We start from the raw sequence: 13196 nt of genomic DNA on the forward strand, positions 1-13196 counted from the left end.
TAATCTGATGCTGCTTTCAATAAGTGGTGAGCCTTGACGAAGCCTTGCAAGGCCTGCATCAACATTTGCACGTTCGCCAGGATTTAAACCCGAAAATGTTTCATATGAAAACAGACAAACTGAATAAATGAGAAAAGGGCCATATGGATACTGTTGGCAGTTTATGATACAATGTACAGATTTACAAGCTGTAGCTAGTACATCAACCAGGATGATAAATCAGTCAATATTTTTTTAGATTTGGGGATCCATTGCCTACAAAAACAAAATGGAAAGAAAGAAAAACTATGTAACTATCAAACTATTTTCACTCAGGATCACTTATGTTCAACATTTTTTTTTCAAAATTACTTCGTTGGCAAGTAAAAAAAACTCACTTGTCTCATAGGTTGAGGACTACGTGTAGTTTGAATCCTGGGCTCCATACAACTCTCAGGCAATCAAAGGATGACCCTTGATGCAATCATTGCTAAAAGTAGCAGAATCAGCACTTTTCCACTCCAGGTACCTACAATACGCACTGAACGTAAAGTGAGAAACACAGTGTCTGTATGGATATGAAGAGTTTAAAAGTCATTATTTGAGCTATGAAAGTAATGTCCAAACCACAGAAAACTCAAAAATAACTCCCGTCTCCGGCTTAAACATGCTTGTACAGGAATTTTTATGTGATTTTTGGTGTACAGTAAAGTTTATGAATTAATTTGATCAAATATTGAGGTAAACAGCCATATTTTGAAATAAAACGGGAAAGTTTTTAATAGATTTCTCCACATCAGGTAGGAATTAGCACAAAGTTTTGTTTACAACAGTTCCACAAAAGAGACATTAAAAATTGAATTTCCCGCCATTTGAAAAATAATTATTACTTCCCTTGTTTCCCTATCTTCATCGAATGAGTCTAAACTAAAAATAGTAACGCAAGGAAAACTCGAAGACAGCTGATATATGATGAAGCTAGGTATGCTATAATCTCCACGGGCTATATACTACTGTAGTATGTATAAACACATGTAATTGACAATGAATTAAACGGTAATAGCAAGGTGTCGGTATATCGTCTTTATCTGAAGATACCGATACCTGTCATTTTTACGGGAAGCAAGTAGACACCTGTTTCCGGACCCCATGTTTCGGCTCTTGACCTTGCATTAGATGAAGAATCCTTACAATGTTACTGTTATGTAGTTTTGTAGTGTATATCAGTCCACTAATGTTGTGCTATGGTTTATTTCAATGATTTGTATGTGTTCCCAGTGCCATATCATTTGTATGTGTTCCCCAGTACACCACTCTGCCAAAACATCTATTCAGTAGAGCAGATCAAGAACTTGCTATGATACATTTGGACTCCAACACAACGTTTCAAGTCAGGGGATTTTGATTATCTATGCCTATCTAAGTTCGTAGAAGAAATAAATCATTTCAATTCACTAATTAGAGGAAGCCACAGGGGCTCGGTAATTATACACACCTTATACCTCGGTCCCCGCAATTTTTATAAGGTTTAAGAATGTGTATAAACACCGGATAAAACTGTTGCTATCATTTACTGGTGTGTAGAGGTTTATTAATACAAAAGCAACAGCAAGACTGGGATTCAGAACTCGGGACTAAATGGACTCTTTAACCAATTGAGCAACAGGGTTGCCAGCGCTTGACCAAGCTCATTTCTACTACATTCCTCCAATGCCTTCAAAAAAGTCTTTGACCCCATTGTCACATAGACCCTATACCATCTATATGGGTATATTTAGTTGATATACTATATGTTTCTGCATGTATGTAACAGAAAAGAAAACATTTAAGCAAGCCAGGCCAGGGTTCAAACGGTAACGGGTTGTTTCGCCCCAAATCCTGTTCGCCCTAAGGGTTGTTTCGCCCCAAAACCCGTTCGCCCCAGGTTGTTTCGCCCTAAAAAAAAATAATCTTTGAGTCATAAATATCATGTTAAAAGTAAAAAAAAACTTTTCTTTCTCTTGAATCCAGATATAATATACGTATATTCATCACCGAAGCCGACAACGGAAATACTTATATCCGGAATATACTGCACATTACAACCAGTAATGTTGTTCTTTATAAAATGCACCTGTACATGTTTTAACGTTATGGATATATAACGAAACTAAATTAATTTCTCTTAAGTACATAGATACGTATAATATATAGATAAGATATGGACATATAATGAAACTAAATTAATTTCTCTAAGTACATAGATACGTATATATAGATAAGATATGGACATATCACGGAATTATATAAATAATATGCATATGCATTTGTATTGGTCGGTACTATCAAAACTTCTCAAAATGATCTCCTCCAATTAGCAAATAACAAGACGGACGTGCACAGAAATCAAGTAAAGAAAACATCGTTACACGGCGACGATAATCGTCGCCGTGTGACGATGTTTTCTTTACATCGTATATTTAGTGTACACTAGACTAAATGTGTTAACATGGAAAAATAATATTGTTGTATACCCCGCAATGTAATTAAAATTACACCATTTTTGTTTCATTTCACTATTCTTATTTATTTCTAAAATTAAATTCAATATATGTTATAATGTGTGTCGGCGTGAAGAAAATAACGTAATCAGTTTTTTGCTTTACAATGTACTTAAAAACAACACAAACACATATTTTTTTTAATAAAACTGATTTTAATGATATGAAAGATTAAGAAGACTTAATTTGTGACTTAAAACAAATAAGAATGAAAAGAAAATAGCAAACAATGTTTCGCCCTAAAAAAATTGTTTTAGGGCAAAACAACCTGGCGTGAAACAACCTAGGGCGAACGGGATTTGGGGCGAAACAACCCGGAACCGTTCAAACCAAGGACCTCTGAACTCTAGATGGATGCTCTAACCAATTAAGCGATCATGGGTGATCATTCTCTTCGTTCATGTACAGAATGTGCTGGGATAGGCATGCATTCCTTCAACCCAGGGGAGATAATTCCCTTCGTTCATGTACAGAATGTGCTGGGATAGGCATGCATTCCTTCAACCCAGGCAGTGGCGGATCAAGAGGGTTTTTTTGGGCTTCAGGAAACCCTCCCACCCTGATAATTTTCTTTAAAAATCATGAATTTTAACAATTTTCTCAATTTTTCCCAACATGGAACCCCCCCCCAGGAAATTTGGACCCCTCCCCCNATAATTCCCTTCGTTCATGTACAGTATGTGCTGGGATAGGTATATATTTTGCCTCTAGATGACATTTATTTAAAAAAAATATATATGCCGTATATAAATTGTATTTTAAAGCATGCCATTGTATATCAGACTATGTTCAAGAACTATGTACTCAAATGTATTCTTCATTCCATTCTGATATCAATGTCATATACATTTTGTATCTCAATTTCAGAAACAGGAAATACCAAGATCTAGTTGATTGGTTGTGAGAAGATTTCAAAAATACCAGATTTGATACGAGCTGAGACCTGTTTGACTGACATAACCATGGCATCAATTCGTCCAAATGACCATGAGAATCTGATGAAAAAGCTGGCCATTGTGCAGAAGAAATCTCTAGATGTGAAGTTTGACCTTACCAACACTGACTATCAGGCTGTAGAGAATATAGGTATAGGTGCATATGGTGTAGTGTGTTCCGCCATTCACAGAAAGTCACACGATCGTGTGGCTATAAAGAAAATCCCCAGGATATTTGACTACTGTAAAATAGGAACAACAACATATCGAGAAATCAAAATTCTGAAACATTTCAAACATGACAACATCATTTCTATCAGAGATATCATCAAACCTAAGGAATCAGTGGATGAGTTTCGGGACATTTATGTTGTGTTTGATTTGATGGAAAGTGACCTTCACAAGATTATCTATTCAAAACAAGACCTTTCGGAGGAACATGTGAGGTACTTTCTCTACCAGTTACTGAGGGGACTCAAGTACATCCACTCGGCAAATGTTATTCACCGAGATCTGAAGCCAAGCAACCTACTTGTCAATGAGGACTGCCAGCTCAAGATAGGAGACTTTGGTAAAGTATTTAAAAAGGGTTATAGACAGTGATTTTGCTTACTGTAAATCATTGGATGTTCTACAATTATCAATAAAGTTCACACTGTTGTTCTTCAAATAAAATAATTGTGAGTATTGTATTTGCATGAATGAGTGCTACCCAGTATATGTTCCCTTTTTAGCTCTGTCCAAAGAAATTTTGATGAGCTATTTTGTTTTGTGATTGTCTCTCCTCACAGCTCGCTAGAGAAAAGGCATCCTTTTCAGAAATAGGGGAATGAGTTAGACGAGGATGGTAGGAAATGAACAATGAAAAAAGAGAGAAATAATTCCAAATAAATCAAAATATTACAATGTGGAATCTACTAAAAGAATAACAATTGGAAAATGAATTAGAATTTATGAAGGAAGGGGTAACACATTTGACCCCAAAAACTGATTAGGTAAATCATTTGAGGACGATCATGCATACACACAAGTGTTTAGTTCATAGGGATAAATGATAAGTGCTTGAATGAATAACATATATAGTTCATAATTGTTAATTGTTTTGATAATCTGGAAAGACTAAGCATCATGTTTCAATTTAACCAAAAAGAGAAGAATGGTGACTATAATTGATGAATTGTTATCATATACTCACATTTGTGTTACAGGTATGGCACGAGGTGTGTCTGCATCACCAGATGAACCAAACCACTTCATGACGCAGTATGTAGCGACACGCTGGTACCGCGCCCCGGAGATCATGCTGGCATTGGTGGAGTATGGGGCGGCCGTAGACGTGTGGTCTGTTGGATGCATCTTCGCAGAAATGCTGGGACGCAAACATCTCTTTCCAGGTGCGCATGTTCTGATGTTTTTAGTAATAGGATTCAGAGTTTTCAAAGATCACTTTTTGATGGTTTTTAGGTAAGATAAAAGTCTAAAATACTGTATTTGTGAGAATCTTTTGCAGAATAAAAAGTTTTGCTTATCTATGGTGTCCTAATTTTGGAGAGCCAAAGGGCGGAAATATATCACTTGTTTTGTAAGGCTTACAAAATCATAATATTTATGATTTGACTGCAGTGCAGAAAATGACTTGAGTACATTAACTCATTCACCCATGAAATTTCATAATGAACTGTTTCAACCTTTGAATCAGAAGAGTTAAAAATGTGTCTTCACGGGTGAATTAGTTGAGATCTTATTAGTGTAATTAAATAACAATTTTGAGAATAATTTGAATTAGAATATTATCATTTTATAACTTAATTTATTTAAATCTAGTTTTGTTGTTTTGCAGGAAAAGATTACATCAGTCAGATTAAATTGATCGTTGGAATACTGGGTTCCCCATCTGATCGACTTTTTCAGTTATGTCAATCAGACCTCATCAAGCAGTTTATCACCAGTGAGTTGAGAAATTATTCTCTTAGCGAAAAATCAAATCATGTGTTGCGTCTGATTTCTGGTAAAGAAATACAGTTATTGGTTTCCCAATAAGAAATTAATAGAGTTTATTAAAAACACCTGATTGTTGAGACTATGTAAAAGAAGTATGGAAAAAAATCCTGAAATTAAAATATGCTTGAAGTTAGAGTGATTCCTGAGCACAGTTAGTAAGACTATACATAGAATAATAATTTAAAAGCTTACTGCAAGCCTTCGACCCAGACCCTGGATCTTGTTATATTTCATCAAAGTAAAAGTACTAATCTAACTGATTTATGTAATATCCTTCAGAACTCGGGAAGAAGGAGTCCATCGCCTGGAACACCCTGTTTCCCAAGGCCAGTAAGAAGTCTCTGGACTTTTTAGGGAAGATGTTGGTGCTACACCCTGGTGACAGGATCTCTGTAGATAATGCTCTCAATCACCCTTACCTCAACAAGTACCACGACCCTGACGATGAACCAATATGTCTGCCAACATTTAACTTCGATTTTGAGAATGAGGTTTGTGACATAGTTAGCTCTTCTAGTATAAGCTTCATTAAATGATGATGCAACTATTCAAGGGGCTGTTTTATAGAGATTAATGCAACTAGGCTAAGTATAAGTATAACTCCATGATCATGGTGCGGAGTGTGTAATCTGAATGGGTAATCATCTGGTAAACTGGCTACTCCATGCCAGTACAGCTATGGTAATGAAGTGTGGTGAACAAGTAGTCTATCATAAATTAACTCTTCAGCTGATACAGTGAAAGCTGTCAATACTATCACCACTGGGATCAATCACTTCTTTTTGTGTAAATAGACAGGCTTTGCATTGAATAGATCAAAACTTAAGGTCACTGTTACATCATGTCCAAAAGCAGTTCCAATAAACTAAGAAATTTCCAAATGTTGTCATGAATTCCCATAGATCAATCTAAATCTAAGAACAAGTGTATCAAGATTTAAGCCATGTAATTTCTTGATTATAGAACAAAATACTGGACTAGGTGTATTCAATTTTAGAATCTGCAGTCCATCGCCTAGAGAAATTGTTGATTAATCCTGGTTTATATTTACATGTTTCCAGCATAGACATATTAACCAATATGTGTGTTATACATGTATACAGAAATAACATAACAATAACCTTTGTCATTTATCTTTTTCCATCAGTTCACTAATCAAATCAAAGATGTTGTCATAGTTTTCAGACCGGTAGTTACATTGTGAAAGACACTTCTAATGTTGACTTTTATTTTCATGTAGGAGATGACAACAACAAAACTCCGCAATATTATATACAAGGAGATCATGGAGTACCATGGGCCAAAGAGCCCACTAATGAAATTCAGTGCCTGTCTGAAGCCAGTTCCACGGGAATCAACGTGTACAGTGTCAGCTCCTTGCAAACAAGAGTGTTCCACGACACAAGACTTCAAGCCTGGATTAGACGCATTGCAGGTTGTTCCTCAGATTCAGCCGAAAGATGAATTTAAGCGACCCTTGACAGTAAAAAAGAATGATGAAAGGGTGACCCTAGACAAGGAGAGTTTGAAGATACCCACGAATGATGTAGAAATGCCAAGTGCTAAGTCAGAATGTGGTGAACCACAGTCATCTATGTCAGTATTACACATGAAAGAGGAGGTCCAGCAGGAAATAAAGAAGGAGAATAAGACCATTTCCTCTGATACAAAGGCCCTAGTGAAGGCAGCACTGCTCAACTCTAGTCTGAAGAAACAAAGACATGGTAAGTAAACATATGTACTCAAAACTCTAGTCTGAAGAAGCAAAGACCTGGGCCGTTTTCATTTAAGTGGTTGAACTGGTCGGACCGCAATTGTTCATTTATTAAATAAGATCGGACCTAGTTTTTTATACCTGAAATTGTTACATTTAAAAACGTACAAACCGGTTGTTCCGCATGAACGAACAGGCCCACAGTAAGTATACTCAACTCTAGTCTGAAGAAACAAAGATGCAATAAGTTATAATTTTCTGCTGATGTTATTTACTTGAGCATCATCAAGAAAGACTTGCTGCTTACAGCATTGATAATGGGTCCTGCGGCATGACTCATAGCTAGGCTTGTATTAGTAAGTTTTGAAAGTGAGGTTTTGGGTAACTGGTAGTATATATCTTGATAGTAAGATTTCATTCTAAGAGATAAAAAAATAAAGAAAGAAAAAAACGATAATGACCAAAATGTTACAATAAGCAATATCATACTTTGCTTGGATTTCCCTGTAGCCGTCACCATTTGTGAAATATATTCCTAAGCATAATTCGAAAAAGAATTGCATTTATCTTTTGATGTGATTTCAGAATCCTCTGTAGAAGCAGATGACAGACCGAAACCCATCACTGCTGCACAAAGACAGAAGGAGAGGGAGGAGAAAAGGAAGAAAAAGAAGGAAAAGGCTCTTGAGAGGACAAAGAAGAAGAAAGAACAGAAAGGTGGAAAATCACAATCTTGGAATTTGTAGTGATACTAAATTATCTAGTTAATACTCATACTGCAGTAGCACAGGGTGTATAATTTCACTGAGTACTAGCCTGCCTGCTGATCATGAAATTTCCTACTTGCCCAATTTATAATTTCATAGCTAATTTCGAAAATGTTCAATATCGCAGAAAAAGATTTACTAGTTCTTGTTGTTTGGCTAGTAGAACTATAAGCACCGGAGTATAGGACATGGAAAGTGATTATGGTGCAAATCTGTTAAACTGATACAAATTGATAGCAAGTCCAGACTTTAAAATGCAAACTTTCTTCACCAAACGCTAATCAACAGTCTTAAGACATGAAGTTGATAAGTAAGATTATCATTTCCTTTTGCACACTAAATAGCAAGATTGTGGGAGAATATTTCCTGCTCAAATGTCACCCATATGTGCCAGACAAACTGAATGAAATGGAAAATACCAGTACTAAATATAGTAATGAAAATTCTTTGTCTGGGGCACAAGAAAGAGAAAGACAAAGATCAGCTAATGATAAATCATATACAGCTACAATATAAGATAGAAGAAACAGACAAACAATCTAATTTCATGCAAGTCATCTGGGCCTGAACTTAATATATTATTACTGTATTGATAAGGCAGTGTTATACTGTTGTTTTCCACAGCTGAATCCGGGGCACTCCTCACCGATGCAGACAGAGAACTTCTCAACAGATGGTCCAAGATGCAGAAAGTGAACCATCCTATTGCACCAAAGCCCGACAACAAGCCCAACTCAACAGCCCAGCCCGCAAACTGTAATATGATATCTATTGGGGAGACAGGTCAGACACTGGGGCAGCAGTGCCTCCAACAGTACCTGGCCAATCAGAAAAAGGCTGCAGACTCTGACCCCACTCGTCCACAAGTCAACCCCACCAGTACAGTACATCCCGGATCTGACCGAACTTTGTCACAGACAGGAAACAGTATATCTCAGCCTGGCAGTCATTCTGGCCAGTATCAGTCGGACATTGCACAGCCAGCTAGCTTCCCTCAGGACAGTGCACAGAAGCATAGCCAAACAGTGAACTCCAGCATGTCAGGTCAAAGTGGTCTTCAAACTGATAGCAGTCAGAACAGCATCAGTACAAACGTGAGGCTTTCTCAAGGAGGTGTGTCATCTTCAATAACTGAACAAAACAATATGTCATATACTCATCAACTCTCGCTAATAGCAGGAAGTCAAGGAACCCAAGGTATTATGGGTAATCTCGTTCAACAGCAAGGAATGATGGAAGGTGGAATTCATAAATTAGAAGAAAGTGATATGAATAATGACCTTTCAACTATCAGTTTTGACAATTTAAAGATGCTTGGAATCATTAATTCCCAGACAACAAATTTTCAGCAAGGTCATTTTTTCAGTACAACTCAACAGTCGTTTGGTACCACTGGAGGGGAGGGTGTAACAGGTGATAATAGAATCTCTGCCACATCATCATCTCTTCCTCCAGATGAAAATCAAAGTAAGTCCTTCTCGCAAGCTCGAGCACCAGTTTCTCATGGGTCTCCAGCTTCTCCTCACAAAGACTATAGTAATCACAGCTCACCTGAAAGTTACCAGTCGCATGGCTCACCAGAATATTATCATGGAGAATCTCAGGACCAAAGTAATAACAGACTGGGGTCATACTCCGAGTCCAGTCCTCCTGACCTTCAACAGAGGTCACCACAACAGGGGTTCCAGCAGGGGGCACATGATTCTGTGTTTCAGCAGAGGACATCCCAGTCAACATTTGACCAACAACAACAATCACCTCAGTCATTATTCCAACCGCAGAATTCCCCTCAGTCAACTTTTGGAGAGTTTGGTCGAAGGCCTAGTGATGACCAGCTCAGCAACACAGATAGCCAGTCTAGCAATCCTGGTCTGTCAGATGCCATTTTGTCACTGAACACAGTGCAGGATTTGAGTGGACACATAAACCAGATTCCATTTGCTCCAGTAGCCATGGACAATGACAACGGTCAGGGACATTACTTTGGTGGTGGCTCCCAAATCCCGTTTAAACAAGGTGCTACTTCACACGATCATCCACACCAACACTCTTATTTCACACATGGCTCTTCAATGCAACCTGGCCAGTCATTGACCAATCATCTGTTATTCAATGCTAACTCTCCACCAGACCTGATCACCTCTCTGTCTAGGCAGTTGTCTCGGTCTCAGGTTGATGACCCCTGTCCCCCAGCCCTAGCCTTGACCCCACGTGGCACAGGAGCCGGATATGGTGTGGGAATGGACCTGGATGCCCTCATGGTTGATGCTCAGGAAATTGGGTAAGTCTTTGCATTAATAAACAAAACAGGATTGATGCTCCACTCCAGGAGTTCCCATATTTTTCATATTATGTAATTCATCATCGATTACACAATTGGAACTGAATAGCTTGATTTGAATTTGAAATTTGTCAAGAAGAAATTTCATGAAAAATGTTATGTTCTATTTTGAAGTCATGTGATAAATTCAATCCAATCTAATTTGCTAATATTATTATGTTACATGAAATGAAGTTATAAGATTTTAGGTATGTAACAGGAGGTAAAATACCAGTCTGGATTTAATGTTTGGATTACCACTGTAAATTGTTGGGTTTTGAGGCAAACCTAGGAAACCGTCAGTTGGGTAGTGCCTGCATTAATATTTACTCTATGGGTTGTGCATATAGAAATTATGGTCAAATGATCCACCAGTGAAATTTATCTTTTATTTTGCTGTGTGACAATTTAAAATAAAATTTGCAGAATAGTTTTTGTTGAAGAGATATGTTAGGGTTTGTATTCAGTCTGTACAATTCTCTAACCTAATAGGATATATATAGTAGTTAAGAATGATATATGTACTACCTTACATTTATTTATAATTTATATTTGTGTTTCCAGTGCTCGCCCTGAACCTTCCCCCTTGTCGTCCTCCCTGCTGACTGACTGGATGGAAGTGACTGGTGACCTCAATATAGATATGGATGCTCTGGAGCAGGAGTTGAGCCTTCAGTCTCCCATGACCTTGTCATACAATGACCTCTCCATGTACACCACCTGATCCAGAGCACTGCCAAGGCCTCCTTGATCAAGATCAGAACAAAGCAACTCAATGCAATTCCTATAATATAGATAATGAATCAAATGTGAACCTGTAAAGTTGTATACCTGTGTATGATGCTACACATGTCAGTAGCATTAGTAAGCTTGTTGGTTAGATTTTTTTTTTTTTTTATGTTGTGAATTTCTAACATTTGATAAACATTTTATCGTGAAGTAGTTGTGGTAAGGGACTAAGGGAGGTAATGTGGTCGATAAGGGAGGTAATCTCGTTGATAAGGGGGGTAATATCATCTCCCATTTCAGTTATAAGGGAGGTAATATCATCTCCCATTTCAGTTATAAGGGAGGTAATATCATCTCCCATTTCAGTTATTAAAAACAAAACTAACTGATTATTACACTGAAACAGAAAGGAAATTGTACAGACCTGGATAGGTTGCTAATGTGTTCATATCAAAATAGTTTTAAGTAAAAGTAAATGTTGGATGAATAGAGAATGATTTAGATACTTTAGTTATGTTGTAAACTGAAAAATTGTTATTTATGATTTATATGCACTTTACATGTTAGAAACACTAGTCTAAATTGTAATAAAACAAACATTGAATGATATACAGATTTGTGTTTTCTTTGATTACAAGAGTTGCTTTCTGATTAACTATATGTGGAATGATTACTGTGTCTTACTGTTGTGTAAAACAGTGGTAAAGTTTCTCCCACACCCACGCTAGGTTTTCTCACCAAGGACTCATTGGATAAAACTTCTAGGGGTTGGTATGAAAACAGATGCTTTGGGAGGGTTTCGGCTACGTTGTGGAATAGCTTACCATCTGCTATTAGAAAGTCAAATACCCTGGCCAAGTTCAAGAGGGACATCAAAACTCACCTCTTCACGTCTGCATTTTAGAATCCTTGCAAAGACGTCATGTAAATACCACCCTTTTATTTCTTCAATTATGTGCACATTGCTTGTTAAATGTATAAAAGTGATTGTATTAAAGCCTTTGTTTTTTGTTTTCACAATTATAACCATTACTATTATCCATATGTATCATATCCGTATCCATATGTATACTATTATCCAAACTTTAGTAAAGCGCTTTAGAGTAATTTTACGAATTATATAGGGCACTATATAAATGTTGTATATTATTACTATTATCGGTAACGGTTTTTGGTTACCCTGGAGGTTATTTAATTGGTCAATCTTCTGATTATGATTTCAAGTAACAATGCTTTACGACGTCATCTTTCATGAAAAACATGATAACCAACCATCACTCATTGGGGGACCTCTATTGTTAGATTTGCTGATGTTTATTTACTGATACTTCTACACTGCTGATGTTTATTTACTGATACTTCTACACTGCTGATGTTTATTTACTGATACTTCTACACTGCTGATGTTTATTTACTGATACTTCTACACTGCTGATGTTTATTTACTGATACTTCTACACTGCTGATGTTTATTTACTGATACTTCTACACTGCTGATGTTTATTTACTGATACTTCTACACTGCTGATGTTTATTTACTGATACTTCTACACTGCTGATGTTTATTTACTGATACTTCTACACTGCTGATGTTTATTTACTGATACTTCTACACTGCTGATGTTTATTTACTGATACTTCTACACTGCTGATGTTTATTTACTGATACTTCTACACTGCTGATGTTTATTTACTGATACTTCTACACTGCTGATGTTTATTTACTGATACTTCTACACTGCTGATGTTTATTTACTGATACTTCTACACTGCTGATGTTTATTTACTGATACTTCTACACTGCTGATGTTTATTTACTGATACTTCTACACTGCTGATGTTTATTTACTGATACTTCTACACTGCTGATGTTTATTTACTGATACTTCTACACTGCTGATGTTTATTTACTGATACTTCTACACTGCTGATGTTTATTTACTGATACTTCTACACTGCTGATGTTTATTTACTGATACTTCTACACTGCTGATGTTTATTTACTGATACTTCTACACTGCTGATGTTTATTTACTGATACTTCTACACTGCTGATGTTTATTTACTGATACTTCTACACTGCTGATGTTTATTTACTGATACTTCTACACTGCTGATGTTTATTTACTGATACTTCTACACTGCTGATGTTTATTTACTGATACTTCTACACTGCTGATGTTTATTTACTGATACTTCTACACTGCTGAT

The 13196-nt window shown here is 36.7% G+C and overlaps 1 protein-coding gene across 2 annotated transcripts; it reads left to right on the forward strand.

The window, feature by feature from the left end:
• The first annotated feature begins 884 nt into the window (after window positions 1-884).
• Window positions 885-11594, forward strand: LOC110446046 (mitogen-activated protein kinase 7-like). 2 transcript variants are annotated; one of them, XR_002462423.1, is made up of 10 exons: window positions 885-961; window positions 3387-4025; window positions 4663-4848; window positions 5295-5402; window positions 5735-5946; window positions 6696-7179; window positions 7755-7886; window positions 8561-10217; window positions 10821-11263; window positions 11297-11594. XR_002462423.1 is itself a non-coding variant. In XM_021491002.1 (9 exons), the coding sequence occupies exons 2-9, from the start codon at window positions 3482-3484 to the stop codon at window positions 10978-10980; spliced, it is 3483 nt and encodes a 1160-aa protein (XP_021346677.1). In that variant the 5' UTR covers window positions 885-961; window positions 3387-3481; the 3' UTR covers window positions 10981-11594. The 2 variants fall into 2 exon arrangements, 1 of the variants encoding a protein (XP_021346677.1); XM_021491002.1 differs by having other exon boundaries at window positions 10821-11594.
• The last annotated feature ends 1602 nt before the right edge of the window (window positions 11595-13196 follow it).

The sequence above is a fragment of the Mizuhopecten yessoensis genome, unplaced genomic scaffold (genome assembly GCF_002113885.1).
Source record: "Mizuhopecten yessoensis strain PY_sf001 unplaced genomic scaffold, ASM211388v2 scaffold2461, whole genome shotgun sequence".
NCBI classification, from domain to species: Eukaryota; Metazoa; Mollusca; class Bivalvia; order Pectinida; family Pectinidae; genus Mizuhopecten; species Mizuhopecten yessoensis.

What these genes read in the sequence shown, in the direction of transcription:
- LOC110446046 (XM_021491002.1), top strand. Translation starts at nt 3,482, where the DNA reads ATGGCATCAATTCGTCCAAATGACCATGAGAATCTGATGAAAAAGCTG. An exon ending in TCTGAAGAAACAAAGACATG is followed by an intron (nt 7,180 to 7,754) that starts GTAAGTAAACAT and finishes ATGTGATTTCAG; the next exon opens with AATCCTCTGTAGAAGCAGAT. An exon ending in GAAGAAGAAAGAACAGAAAG is followed by an intron (nt 7,887 to 8,560) that starts GTGGAAAATCAC and finishes TGTTTTCCACAG; the next exon opens with CTGAATCCGGGGCACTCCTC.